This window comes from Palaemon carinicauda, chromosome 43 (assembly GCF_036898095.1).
Source record: "Palaemon carinicauda isolate YSFRI2023 chromosome 43, ASM3689809v2, whole genome shotgun sequence".
NCBI classification, from domain to species: Eukaryota; Metazoa; Arthropoda; class Malacostraca; order Decapoda; family Palaemonidae; genus Palaemon; species Palaemon carinicauda.
The window spans coordinates 25,789,655-25,805,062 of NC_090767.1; the positions used below are offsets into that span (position 1 = coordinate 25,789,655).

Consider the following 15,408-nt stretch of genomic DNA (forward strand, 5'->3'; position numbering starts at 1 on the left):
TCCCACACACTGTTCGTCATCGCAAGGGACCTCCTCATCTGGTCAAAAAATCGAGGCATCTCCCTGTTGACAAGATTCATCCAGGGGGACTTGAACGTCTTGGCAGACTGTCTCAGTCGGAGAGGTCAGGTGATCCCCACAGAATGGACCCTCCACAAGGACGTGTGCAAGCGTCTTTGGGTGACTTGGGGTCAACCCTCCATAGACCTCTTTGCCACCTCGTTGACCAAAAGGCTCCCGACCTATTGCTCTCCAGTCCCAGATCCAAAGGCGACCCACATAGATGCGTTTCTACTGGACTGGTCTCACCTGGACGCGTACGCATTCCCACCGTTCAAGATCATCAACAAGGTACTGCAGAAGTTCGCCTCTCACGAAGGGACAAGGTTGACGTTGGTTGCTCCCCTCTGGCCCGCGAGAGAGTGGTTCACAGAGGTACTTCAATGGCTGGTAGACGTCCCAAGGAGTCTTCCTTTAAGGATGGATCTCTTACGGCAGCCCCACGTAAGGGATCTTCATCAAAGCCTCCCCGCGCTTCGTCTGACTGCCTTCAGACTATCGAAAGACTCTCAAGAGCTCGAGGTTTTTCGAAGGAGGCAGCCAGAGCGATTGCGAGAGCTAGGAGAGCTTCTACCATCAAGGTATACCAGTCGAAGTGGGAAGTCTTTAGAGACTGGTGCAAGTCATCATCCATTTCCTCTTCCAGTACCTCTGTAGCCCAAATTGCAGACTTTCTCCTACATCTGAGAAATGTTCGCTCCCTCTCAGCGCCCACTATTAAGGGCTACAGGAGCATGTTGGCTTCTGTGTTCAGACATAGGGGCTTAGATCTGTCCAATAATAAAGATCTCCAAGATCTCCTTAAGTCCTTCGAGACCTCTAAGGAGCGTCGTATGGCAACTCCTGGATGGAACTTAGACGTGGTCCTAAGGTTCCTAATGTCCGACAGGTTTGAGCCATTGCATTCAGCCTCCCTGAAGGATCTCACCCTCAAGACGCTTTTCTTAGTGTGCTTGGCTTCGGCTAAAAGGGTCAGTGAGATCCATGCCTTCAGTAGGAACATCGTCTTACAGATAAAGCCACATGTTCACTTCAGCTTGGTTTCTTGGCCAAAAATGAACTGCCTTCTCGTCCTTGGCCTAAGTCGTTTGATATACCTTGCCTGTCAGAGATCGTAGGCAACGAGCTTGAAAGAGTACTGTGTCCAGTCAGAGTTCTTAAGTTTTATTTAGCTCGTACCAAATCCTTACGAGGTGGATCTGAGGCCTTGTGGTGCTCAGTTAAGAAGCCATCATTGCCTATGTCTAAAAATGCTTTATCGTATTTTATTAGATTTTTAATCCGAGAGGCTCATTCTCATTTGAGTGAAAAAGATCATTACTTGCTTAAGGTCAAGACGCACGAAGTAAGAGCTATAGCAACTTCCGTGGCCTTTAAGCAAAACAGATCTTTACGAAGTATTATGGACGCGACCTTTTGGAGGAGCAAGTCGGTGTTCGCTTCATTTTACTTAAAAGACGTCCAGACTCTTTATGAGGACTGCTACACACTGGGTCCATTCGTTGCAGCGAGTGCAGTAGTGGGTGAGGGTTCTACCACTACATTCCCTTAATTCCAATATCCTTTTAATCTTCTCTTGAAATGTTTTTAATTTTGTTTTGGGTTGTACGGAAGGCTAAGAAGCCTTTCGCATCCTTTTTGATTTGGCGGGTGGTCAAATGTCATTTCTTGAGAGCGCCCAGATTAAGGGTTTTGATGAGGTCCTGTTGTATGGGTTGTCGCCCTGGATACTTCAGCTCCTGGGAGTCTTTCAGCATCCTGAGAGGATGGCTGGGCTTCGTGAGGAAAGCGGACTAACAAGGCAGAGTAATCATCAGAGTCAGCTTCCTTACCAGGTACCTATATTTATTTGGGTTTTGTTATAATATAACTGTCAAAAACTCTAAGCATATACGCCTATATTGTATTAATACTGGTCTCTACCCACCACCATGGGTGTGAATCAGCTATTATATATTCACCGGCTAAGTTTAATATTTAAAAATGATATTTTGATTATAAAATAAATTTTTGAATATACTTACCCGGTGAATATATAAATTATAGGCCCTCCCTTCCTCCCCGATAGAGACCCAGCGGAATGAGAAGAACTGAGGCTGTTTACATGTATATGCGGTATCTGGCCGATAGTCGGCGCTGGTGGGCACACCCGCAACCTTCATGGCGATCGCTCGCGAGTTTTTGTATTTCTGTCGAGCCGTCCGAGACGTCAGCTATTATATATTCACCGGGTAAGTATATTCAAAAATTTATTTTAGAATCAAAATATGATTATGCAAAAGATTGGTCCGTAGACTTGAATGAAATGTTGGAAATATTCAGGTAGCTCTTTTTACTTGTTTTGAGAAAGCATTTTGAGCATAAATATTATTACCTTTCAGATAATGGCGGATTATTGCTTGCCAGCGGTTCGAAGGACTCCTCCGTTCGTGTCTGGAAAGTCTCGGTGCTGGAGAAAGGAGACGACGCGAAGGATGCGGAAGACAGGGAAGACAAAGTTCTGAGGCTGCGCAGCGTCGTGTTCCGAGTCAAACCGCTCCTCCGGCGACAAGGACGTGACGACATCTGTGTTGCTCGATACTATCTTAGCTGGTCATGGAGGCTTGAGATCAGAAGTGCCTTGGGCTGGTCCAATGATCAAAGGTGAGTAGTGGATCACTTGGTGTTCTGTGTTGATAGAATCCAAGTGGTCATGATGATATACTTTTGTTCCGTAACTGAAATACAAACCATGCTATTTAATATGGGTATTACTTTCGGCGTAGCTGAAATGACGAGCCATTAGAATTTTAACGAGGGTTTACTACCCCCATCGTTAGTTAGCGGGGGTAGGGGAGGGTAGCTTGCTTAAACCCCCCCCCCCCACACACACACACACACACCTGTGTGCTGAGCTCACTTTACTATCGGCTCGGGTGGTAGCCGGATGTGTCTGCTTTCACCCTCGCCTCTTTGACAGCCATTAATGCTTTTGTTTTTGTTTTACTTACTTTTTCTTATACTTGTAATATATATATATATATATATATATATATATATATATATATATATATATATATATATATATATATATATATATATATATATATATATATATATATATATATATATATATATATATATATATATATAAACATTCTTTATGTTTATGTATATATTTGTGTATAGAAAGGTAGTAAGTTTTCTTTTCAGTGTTTGTGCTGTGTGTGTGATGTACGACAACGACACTTGTGTAGTGCAAGGCCACCACGGTTACTCGTCATGGGGTACGGCCTCTCCCTCTTGGTCCTTCAGTCGTTCCTTCGGCTTTTCCGTTAACTCGGCCGCCGTGGGGAATCGTCATAGCTGGACTCTCTTCATTCATCTTTTATCTTCGCTGTGCCTCCTTTCCTACGGGGAACTTTGATTCTCAGCGAAGGGAATGTGGGAGTTTAGATTGACTACGGTCTCTCTCTACTTGAGGTCGTTCACCCCTTACTATTACTACGTACTATTACGGCTGCTCCTTCCCGTTGCTATTCCGCTTATTTGTCTCAATTATTTTTAATGGAATCTAATTGTTTTTTTAACTTTTCAGCTTCTCTGTGGGGAACACTTCCCTTTGGGGGTCAGTGGTTCTTACTATTAGTGAACATTCTTAGTTGATTTAGATAATTATAATTCTGTTATAATTCTGTTTTTATTTTTGTTACTCCGCCCTCCCCCTTCTCCCGTGAATGTCAGTGGGGGAGGAGGGCGCATACTTAATTCTTTATTCTTATTTTATGCTATTCCCTTTGGGTTACTCTTTGGAGTTCCTCCCTGGGGAAATTTTGTTAATTTTTAATTGTTCCGTAACTGAAATACAAACCACGCTATTTACATGGGGTAATTACTTCAGCGTAGCTGAAATGACGAGCCATCAGAATTTTAACGAGGGTTTACTACCCCTCCGCTAGTTAGTGGACCTGCTGACCTGCCGTATCCGTTCCTGGCTGCTGACGCGCTTTGAGCGACCACACTTCCCGTTATCCAAAGGGCTCCGATCCCTTCGGGGCAGAAGAGGCTTTCTCACATCGTGAGTAAGTCCCTTAAGCGCCAGGTATCCCCTGCGCGCCAACGTTCGCTTGCGCGCTAGCGCTCGACTGCTGTTCCTGAGACTGCCTTCCAGAGACATCCTGTTCCAGAGGCTGCTATCCAACGTTCCCTGCGCATTAGCGCACATCGTTGAAGTTCCTGAGATAGCGCACAGGTGCTCACCAGCGGTTCAGCCTGCAGTGTCTCCAAGTCTCTTCTACGATGGGCACCTCTCCCGTTCGCGGGAGAGGTCCCTCATAGAGACCACTCCTCGGAGTGTCAAGCAGTACTTCCAGTTGATCGTCGGCTCTCTGACGCAGACCTGCCTTGGTCTTCTTCAGGGGATGCCCTCCCTTTTAGGGACTCATCCCAGTTCCTGATCTACGAGTTAGCCGATCCTTCAACTTAGCGCACGCGCGCAGTTACGGGCGCGCGCGCACTCGCGCCGACGATCTTCTGATGCGCACTAGGCACGCAAGCGCCGACGATCTTCATACGTGCGTAAGCGCCGAAGATCGTCCGCGTGTGGGATGGTTTCCCGCGCGCGATCATCGAGGATCACCCGCGCGGGGTTTTCCGCGCGCAATCGTCAAAGATCGTCCGCGTGCGGGCAACGATTGACATCAAGCGCACGCGCGCAGTTACGCGCGCGCGCCGATGATCTTCTGAGACGCACTAGGCGCGCAAGCGACGACAATCTTCATACGCATAAGCGCTGACGATCGCCCGCGCGCGATCATCGACGATCATCCGCGCCCGGGAAACCGCGGGCGATCATTGAAGATTGTCCGCGCTTCTATTATATTTCGAGCGCCGACGATCTTCACACACGTGTAAGCGTCGAAGATCGTGTTGCGCGCGCACGATCGCCGATGACCTTATGCGCGCGATTGCCGATGACCTTCTTATGCGCGCAAGCGCCGACGATCGTCTTTCATAGCCGAAAATCGTGCGCGCGCGGGTACTGATGGTTTCCCGCGTGCAATCGCCAACGATCTTCAGTCGCGCGCAAGCGCTGACGATTTTCTGTTGCGCATAAGCTCCAAAGATCGTCCGCGCGCGGGATGGGTTCCCCCACGCAATCACCCACGATCTTCTTATGCGCTCAAGCTCCGATGATCGTCTTACTTAGCCGAAGATCATCCGCGCGCGGGCATCGATGGTTCCCCGCTCGCAATCACCAACGATCTTCTTTCGCGCTAGCGCCGACAATCTTCTACGCGCGGAAGCACCGAGGATTGTCCGCGCGGGCATCGATGGTTTCCCGCGCGCGATCGCCGATACGCCCACGTTCACGCGAGTACGCGTGCGCGCGAGCGCGCATATCCTGTTACGCACGGTTCATTCACGCGCTACCAAGGACAGGGCTTTTCGCGCAATCACCAGCGTTATCGGCGCACCGATCGCCAACGCGATCACGCCCGAGTTACATCAGGGATTCTGTTGAACAGGCCATCATCGCGATCCCCTACCCGCAAGTGCAGAACAGCGTGCTCGCCGGAGGAGGGGAGGTTTCCGGACAGGTCTAAGGACTCTTTTCCCTTCATTGCAGATTCTCTACAGGCGAACCCTCATGTGTCAGCTCCTCCAAGGAATCGAACGATTCTCTTCCCTCCAGAGGGAGTATCTGACGGCGCGACTGTCAGTCAGCAGCCCTGGGTTGACACCGTTGTCAGAGCTCTTTCGCAGGCGATGAAGCCTGTGCTTTCTGACTGGGGCCACAATTCAGTGGCAACGTCCTCTCCCCCTGAAGAGGAAGAGAGGAATCCCTGACGTGGTATCTCCTCCAAGGACTATCCTGTCTCTTCGCGAGCCCATACGTAAGGCTCTTATCCCTCCTCAGACTCCCCCCCTCCCCTGCGGATGAGCATTACCCATCCCCAGGAGAGTCGGAAGATCCGGTCCTCTCCCCCATCACACCAATGGGGGAATCCCCTCCTCTTCCTGAGAAGTTTTCTCGTACTGAGTTGGCGAAAGCCTTACATCCTTCATTGCTGGAGTCCTGTATCCCTCCTAGGAGGGAACCGAAGGACTCGAAGACTGTTCCCAAGTCTTCCGCAAGGACCCGACAGGAACCGGATGGACCTTTGGAGAATGTCTGCGAGTCTCCCCAGGAAGAGCCTCTGGGGACGGGAGACCTCACTGCCAGTCCGTCAGGAGGAGAGCTCCAGGAGTCAGAATATGCGTTCTGGTAAGTCCTGACCCTCATGAGGAACCTCAAGGGGATCCCAGACCCAGAGATTCCTCCTTGTGAAGGGAAGGATACGGTCCTGGACCGAATCTACGGCATCCAGAAACTCCCTAGGGCCAGTGCAGCTTTGCCCTGGTCTCAGGGAATGAAGAGCGCCAGAGACAAGGCCGAGGGCCAGCTCTCTGAGCTTGCCTCCTTCAATAGATCCAGTGTCGGTAACGAGCCCCTCCCTCCTCCCTGAGTAGGGATCAGGAAAGGGACAGGCCCTCCGGGCAGAAGTCCAGGCCATGTAGAAGGACTCTCTCCAAGAGATTGTGGACGGGTCCCCAGGCTTCTACAATCGACTCCTCCCTGTGAGGAGGCGTCTGGAGGCTGGAGACCGGTCATCGACCTCTCGACGCTGAACGGGTTTGTCAAACAGTCTCCGTTCAGTATGGAGACGGCAGACACGGTCAGTCTTGCAGTGAGACCACAAGACTTCATGTGTACACTGGACCTGAAGGACGCGTACTTCCAAATCCCGGTCCACCCGTCTTCAAGGAAGTACTTTGGTTTATGCCTGGAAGACAAGATCTACCAGTTCAAGGTGCGGTGCTTCGGTCTCTCCACAGTACCTCAAGTGTTCGCCGAGGTGTCCACTCTGATCTCTTCATGGGCTTACAGGATCGGCATCCGTCCCCTCCGTTTCCTGGGCGACTGGCTGATCCTAGCAGACTTGAAGGCAACCCTTCTTCGCCATCGGGACAAGTTTCTCGGACTTTGCCAAGTTCTAAGGATCATGGGGGTCCTCGAGAAGTCCTCTCCGCAGCCCTCTCAGAGTCTGGTATACCTAGGCATGGTCATAGACACCAATCTCCACAAAGCCTTCCCTTCAGACGACAGGATAGCAAGGCTGAGGAAGGTCGCGAGACCTTTCCTCACCCGAGAAGAACTTCCAACCCAAACGTGGTTACGTCTCCTCGACCATTTCTCCTCCCTGGCCTGTCTGGTTCCCAACAGTCGCCTCAAGATGAGTTCTCTCCAGTGGTGAGTCAGTTCGCAGGGGAGTCAGGGACACGACTCCCCGGACACCTTGATCTCTATGGGACAACCGGAACAGACGGACCTCCAGTGGTGGGTAGCAGACGAGAATCTACGAAAGGGAGTGGACTTTCTCGTCCTCCCCCCAGACTTGATGCTGTTTTCGGACGCATCAAAGAAAGGGGGGCCCACGTTCTGAACCACAGGACCTCAGGCCGGTGGTCAGAACCAGGAAAGTACCTTCTCTAGACCTACTAGAGATGAAGGCCGAGTTCCTGGCACTTCAGTAGCTGCACCAAGCCTGGCGGACTACTCTGTGGTTGTGAGGAGCGACAACACCACAGTGATGGCTTATATGCTCAGACAGGCAGGTACTTTTTCAGAACAGCCATCCCAGCTTGCAGTAGAGATACTGAGATGGCCCGAGTTCCCCTCGATCACCCTAGCAGCTCGCTTCATTCCGGGCTAAGGAATGTGCTCGCCGGCAGTCTGAGCAGTGCGACACAGATACTGGATACCGAGTGGTCTTTTGATCCTCGAGTAGCCTACAAAGTCCCGACTCTGTGGGGTTCCCCAACTGTGTACCGGTTCGCTACAGCACTGATCTACAAGCTCCCGCTCTACTGGTCCCTAGTCCCGGACCCCAAGGCCCTCTGCTGAGATGCCTTCCAACAACGGTGGGACAACATCGATGTGTACGCCTTCCCCCGTTCTGTCTGATGAGGAGAGTACTCTACAAGACCAGAGTATCGGTCAGTCTCTCAATGACCTCCGTAGCTCCGCTAGGGCATCTTGTAGGATGGCTCACCAGACCTTCTGTAACTCCTTACGGAACCTCTGAGGGAACTCCCTCCACGTCACAGGTTACTCACGCAACCACATGCCACCATCCTCCACAAAGCCGTAGCTTCGCTTCGACTTCACGCCGGAAGACTATCCAGCATCTCCTCAAAGAGAGAGGATTTTCGCAACAAGTTGCGAACAGGATGTCTGGACTCCTGCGCAATTCTTCCGCAGTAGTCTACCAGGCGAAGGGGCGAGTTTATTGTGGTCGGTGTCGTGGAAAGGGTATCCCTCCACACGATGCCACTTCCAGCAATAGCGGAGCTCCTCGTGTATGTGCGGGATGAAATGTGCCTTTCAGTTTCGCCAGTGAAAGGCTATCTGTCAGCCTTAAGTCTTGCCTTCAGGCTCAAAGGATAGACATTTCTTCCTCGCTGCATCTCTCTCTTCTCATACGAAGCCATGTTCTCTCCTGCCCTCAGTCGGAAGTGAGACCTCCTCCTTGGAACGTGGTTCGAGTCCTCAAGTCACTAAAGAGACCTCCCTACGAACCACTACGTAAGGCTCCAGATCACCACCTTACCGGGTAGACAGTGTTCCTGCTAGCCTTAGCCGCGGCCAAGCGAGTCATATGGTCTCTCATACGACATCGCCCATTCAAGGGGATAGGGGGAGGTAACGTTCAGGTTCGTCCCTGAGTTTTGTTGCCAAGACTCAGAACCCGGGAGTGCCGGACCCGCTGTTCGACTCTTTCTAGGTTTCGAGTCTCCGTCCTGTAACAGATGACCCAGACCATCTCCTACCTTGCCAGTAGGGAGTCTGAGGTTGTGTCTTAAGAGAAGAGCTGCAGTTCGTCCCCAGGTTCAAGCCTGGTTCGTGGACACTGGGAAAATGAAGAGAGGGGTCACCAGGAACTCCATCTCAGCATGGATTCGCAAGGTAATACACCTGGCCTTGAATCCTGACCCTTTTCCGTCACATCGCCCTAGAGCGCATGATGCCAAGGGCGTAGCTACGTCCCTGCCCCTCATGAAGTATCATTTAGTGACGCAGGTCCTGCAAGCGGGGGTGTTAAAGCGTTAGACCACCTTCACAGCCCACTACCTGCAAGACGTGACCCACAGGAGGCTCGATACATTTTCAATCGGCCCTGTGGTGGCTGCACATCAGCTGGTCTAAACCTCAGGCTCCTTAATGGACAAGTAGCAGAAGGTTGAGGGCATTGTTACCTGGTGTTAGTCTGCATGAATGAAAAGATCTGTCTGGCCCTTATTCTTTTCTTCATCCTCTCCTCCCCGAAGAAAGCAGCATCCTGGGTTCTCTGCACAGCTGACCTCAAACCACTGCAGGTAGACCATGCTTCCTTGTGTTCCTAGTATTAAGTGTAATACTGTCATGTCCCCATACCCTGACGAGGTGGTATTGGGAGAGTCCTAGCCTAGATTTCCTTCTGAGGAACTCCAGGTCAACTTCCTAGGACGTGTCACTTTTCACCTTCTCACACACCTTACGTAGGCCGCGGCAGTTTCACAACCGCTAGCGAGGAGCAGGGATTCCCTATTGTCTGAGTACTTAAACGCTCGAATATGGAATCCCCGGGCAAGCCTAAGCCAGTATGGCAGGGACTTACCACCCTTCCTAAGGGCTAAGTCACCCCATGTAAATAGCGTGGTTTGTATTCCAGTTACGGAACAAATGACAAATTCGTAGATAATTTGTATTTTTCCTAACTATACAAACCTAAGCTAGTTACACATATTTGCCCGCCAGCCCTGTCCCGCAAGATAAGTCCTACCTCTAAGTAAAGTGGAGCACGCACTGTGTGTGTGAGGGGGGAGGGGTAGCAAGCTACCCCTCCCTACCCCCGCTAACTAGCGGAGGGGTAGTAAACCCTCGTTAAAATTCTTATGGCTCGTCATTCAGCTACGCTGAAGTAATTACCCCATGTAAATAGCTAAGATTTGTATAGTTAGGAAAAATACAAATTATCTACGAATTTGTCATTTTTACCAAAGAGTACAATGCTAAATTAGGCAGTGAATTTTATTCAGTGGAGGGTGCCTCTGTTCGGACCTGTCGTTTTCCCAGCCTTAGACCTCTGTCAAGCTCCCGGACCCAGGGGAGAAGTTAAGTCGAACGGCGAAAGGAATCGAGAAGATAGCCGGGCATTACAGTCTTTTAAGACCCGAACAGAAGTCCCCTCAAGCATTTTCTGTCGATCCCCAGAACGCTCACCTTCGCTATAGATAAGGCGAGGTAATAGTGTTTTCTAACATTAAACGCGTGCTTCAGGCGCGAAGCTGAAAACAAAATTAGATTCATTTTGCGTGTGTTACGTTTCATGCGGCGCGGACATAGTGCCTCCGCTTCCACCAGATGGGTGTTTGTCTCCCGACAGTGGGGAGCGCTATGGGATCGATGAAGATAATGCTGCATTCGTTTCGCCTACGGTTGATCCTTGGTCTTTGCTGTTAGACATGAAACAGCAACTATCTTCGTTTATGCAGTCTTATCAGCCTGCCGTTGGCAGTGCGGTTGGGTGTCACGATTCCGGTAATGACTCGTTGTCGCACAGGCGGCCTACCAGCCGCAATGTTCAACGGTGGGAGAAGGTGGATGCATCGCTTCGAGTACCTGCTCAACGCCAACCGACCGCTCATAGCGCCTAGTGTCAGTCTATTCAGGCGCGCTGACGTTCGCTAGGCAGCAGAGCATGCTACCAAGCGACATAACAGACAGCAGAGCCGAGCGAAGCGTCAGCGGAACGGTGCGTCAACGGAGCGAAGCGTCAACGGAGCGGAGCGTCAGCATCAGTGTGGACGCTTCGCTACCTATGGCAATAGACTTTGATGTCTACCTAACCATGACCGTCTAGCGTTGAGTTATTGTTGCTCCAGGCGCTATATTAAGAAATAAATCTTAACTAGAAAGATATTATTTTCTCGGATCAAGGCCTGCTGGGCTAATTCTTGGTTGGGAGAACTAGAATTAAAACCTCTAAGCATTGAGGTCCGAATTCAGAATCCTAAGGAGTGGATTCCTAGGAATCAAGACTTCTTTTCCTAGGATAGAGTCTTGTAGGAGGAAGGGAGTGACTTTCAGAAACTCATGAGAGTTTTTCTGAAGAGTTTCCCTGTTATTTTATACCTGCTGCTCCTCGTTGCGACTTCAGAGTTTTCGCTAGTTGCGTTGAAGGTGTGTCTATTTATTTTATTATTATTTCCAGCCAGGCTACAACCCTAGTTGAGAAACCAAGATGCTTTAACCCAAAGGGCTCCTATAGGGAAAGATAGCTCAGTAAGGAACTAAGAAAATAGATAAATTAACATTAAATCATTCTCAGAAGAGTAACAGTGTAAAGAGACAGTGCTGATAGGTCAGTGCAATAACGCATCCTCAGTGCAGTAACGAACCTAACTGTAGAGGTTGGTGTAGCAGCGCCTGCAGCTGAAACAGTAGGAAGTGCATTAAGGCCTTTATGAGAATAGAGCGTAAGAGTATATCTCCCACCATGGGCAGATCTTTTATGATTTAATGTACAGTATTATGGTTTAAAACGCTCTTATTCAGTGACTCGTAAACATAGCACAGTGCACTGGAGGAGGTGTTTGTTCGTGTTCGTCCTTCTCCTAGCCCGACACCTCTTCCTTACTTCCCAACCCCTGGGAGAAGGAATGTCGGTAGGCTGAGGTATATCGCGGACCTTGTGCGCTAAACGTATGTTCCACTTAGCGATCCTCTCGATGCAGTCCAAGACGTTCCCTCTCCGCTTTGGAATGATGAATTAAAGCTCTTTTCTTCGCCTACGATTGTCGAACTATGACGTCACAACCATGTGACATAGTCTCTTGAGAAGAGCGAAGTTTGGATGTCTTGAAGCGATCAGTTCGTCATCGTTATGGTATCACGGATCTTGTGACTTTTTTCTGCGTAATAGGACACAGTTCCCTGACGAGGATGGCGTTCTACGTTTTCCCTGTCTACTAGACTAGGAAGTTACTCGTCATGTACGCACGCGAACAGGACTTACCATCTTAGCAGGCGTGTCGCGATGCTTAAGCTGGAAGAAATCGAGCGTGTTTTCTTCCACGTGAGAAGTGGAAGTCAGACAAGTCGCATACAATCCTAGCTCTTCCTCTGGAATCTTGCACACTTTCAGGGAAGAAAGAGTTTGTCCTCGTCGAAGGACGCAAAACCTAGACTTGGTAGTCACCAACCAATACGTCCAAGACCTTTCTGGAGTCGTATGTTTTCTAATAAATTATCCTGCAGTAACTGATGTTCGCTGGAGGTTTTCCTTTCAAAAGAAGGCGACGTGTCAGCACCAAAATCGTGTAGGACACTTAGTTCATCGGGGGAAAAGGTGCTCAGTTTGCTTCTGTTCACGCTTCTTCTCCTCCCCCAGTTTGGGGGAATGTCTAGTACTTTCCTCTGGGGTCTAGCGACTACTGTTGACGGTATCTCGCAGCATTAGATACGTTCAGGTCGCGCACAAGGCGCGCTGGAAATGTCATAGGGACTTTCCCAGGTCGCTGACGGAACTACGGTTGATGATCTCTCACAGCTATCGCTCACGCTTGAGTTGGCGCACACGCTGCCCCGCTAGTGTAGGTTTGGTCTGAGCTAAAAGAGGTCTATTTCATCTCTTTTTGGTATTTACGATTCTCGGGGTAAAAAATTTCTCGTAAAAGAGTCTAAGGACTACCATAGACCAAAGAAACAGTCTTCCAATAGTATAAGACAGAGTAGGTCTCCGATGCTCAGCAACACTTCCTCGCAGAGATATGCTCGTGTTACGGGAAGGGTTAGAGCAGACGCATGTGGCAGTCTGGTCTCTCCCTTACGGCAGACGTCACGCAGACGCCAGTTCTGGTCTCCCCCTCATGCAGTCACAGACGCAGACGCCAGTCTGGTCTTATGTTGGACGCTGACAGTCAAAGTTGATCCTTTCAACAAGTTGTCTCATCTTCGTGGTCTGCGGGACACGCGACTACCACTCATGCAGACGCATGCTACACGCAGACAGCTCTCGGCAAACTGGTCAATCTGAAATCCTAAGCAACCTAGACACATGTGTCAGCCTGGACATATGCTGGATAAGGTCAGTCAGGTTTTTCCCGCGTCATGATAGACTAACAGTTGCTTCTTTGCGCCACTGACCGGACGCGATGCAGTCGCCTCCTCGCGGCACGCTGTAGATTTGCAACAGGCGAGACGAAAACAGAGCGCTGTATCCTCACGGCAAGGTGAACGCATACAGCACGCTGACACCTTACGGCAATGCAAGCACATACGGCATTATGGTCGCATGCTAGACGCATACAGTCGAGTCTTTTTCTCACAGCAGTATGGACAGATTATTGTCTCTCCTTCGCGTCTCTCTGGCCACGCAGCTAATGCTCCCTCGCGTCAAGCTTTTGGCTTTAAGTATGTCGAACCCTCGATGGTAACACGCGATCAGGTCTTAACCTCACAGCATGAGGTTCACGTTGTTAATGCTACTTTTCAACAAGCCTTGCTTCAATGTCGGTTTCTGGCGACCGATCTGGACGCGTTTCGGGAGGCGGTCTAGATCTTGACACACACTCACGACATGTTGAGCATACGCAGCATGCTGGAACCATACTGGACTCATGCTGGGACCATGCTGAGTGCATGCTGGAAGCATGTCATCAGTCCGTTTCCCCGTGTCAGGATCACGACCGCTTTATTTTAAACCATCAGGCTTTAGGTCTGGCTGCCTCCAGTATTTTGGAAAACCCCTAAGATCTAGAGGGTTGTTTGAAGGAGGCAGCTGAGGCTATCGCTTGTACAAAGAACCTTTGCCTCAAGGTTTTGCAGCCCAAATAGGAGGTTTTATGAAGTGGTGTAGAGCTAAAGCAGTCTCTTCATTTAGTAACTCTTGAACACAAGTGGTCTATTTCTTCTTAGACCTTAGACAACGGATACCATGTGTATCGGAAACCAAATTTTTAGGTTTGATATTTGACTGTAGACTTACATGGGTTTCTCACCTAAAAGCGCTAAAAGCTAAATGTGTTGAAGCTCTGAATATCTTAAAAGTATTGGCCCATACATCATGGGGGGCAGACCGCAATACTATTTTAAAATTATACAAGACCTTGATTTTTTCCAAAATTAGTTATGGTTGTGAGGTATATTCCTCAGCCACCCCAAGCCGGTTAAAAATATTAGACTCAATACATCATGCAGGTATTAGATTATCTACTGGAGCTTTTAAAACCTCGCCTATCCCAAGTCTCCTTGTTGATGCTGGAGAGTTACCTCTAGACCTTTACCGAATGTCTTCCATTCTTCGGTATTGGTTTAGATTGCAAAGACTCCCTAGCTCTCTAGCCTTTCAGACTGCAAGCCTTGTAAGACACGCATCATTCTTTGAGTTGCACCCAAAATCTCCTCAACCTTATGGCTTTCGGGTGAAACGATTTTTAAATAGTCTGGATATAATTAGAAATAAGGTACTTCCATTCAAGGTATCATCAACGCCTCCATGGAAATTACCTGACATATCTTTTTGTAAATACTTTATTGGAGTTAAGAAGAATATGACTGACTTAGAATCCAGGTCTCTTTTTATGGAACATGTCGAAGAACATAGGGGATCGACTTTTATATATACTGATGGCTCCAAATCTGATGCTGGCGTTGGATTTGGAGTACATAGTAATGATTTTAATTGTAGAGGTGCACTTCCTCTAACAGCTTCCATATTTACTGCCGAACTGTATGGCATATTAACCGCTATTGAGAAAATAGCTTTGGAAAAGGAGGGTAATTTTACAATTTTTAGTGATGCGAGGAGTGTTCTTCAAGCTTTAGAAGTTTTTAATTCTAGTAACCCTCTAGTTTTAAAGATTTTAGAATGGCTTTATATTATTGGACGGAAAGGTATAACTGTTCGATTTTGTTGGGTTCCAGCACATGTAGGTGTGTCTGGGAATGAGAAGGCAGATTTACTGGCGAAGAATGCGGCATCCGAGTTGCTACCAAGGATGTATCCCATTCCATGTAACGATCTCCTACCTTACATCAAGAAATTGGTTTGTGATAAATGGCAACAGCACTGGGACAGTCAAGATGGCAATAAAATGAGGGAAGTAACAAATATCATATCACCTTGGAGGTATAACATGATTCCCCGAAAATGGGAGACGACTCTTTGTCGTCTCCGTATTGGTCACACACGGTTGACACACGAGTTTCTGCTGAAGGGCCAACACCAACCGTATTGCGAGGACTGCTTAGTACCTTTAACAGTGAGGCCTTTGTTGACCGAA

General features: G+C 49.0%; 1 protein-coding gene across 2 annotated transcripts in view; it reads left to right on the forward strand.

Moving 5' to 3' along the window:
- Positions 1-15,408, forward strand: part of LOC137633404 (elongator complex protein 2-like) — a 273,506-nt gene that overhangs the window by 8,216 nt on the left and 249,882 nt on the right. For both annotated transcript variants that reach the window (XM_068365630.1, XM_068365629.1), the window contains exon 2: positions 2,442-2,703. In XM_068365630.1, the coding sequence (XP_068221731.1) occupies positions 2,442-2,703 (262 nt within the window). The remainder of the gene's footprint in view (positions 1-2,441; positions 2,704-15,408) is intronic.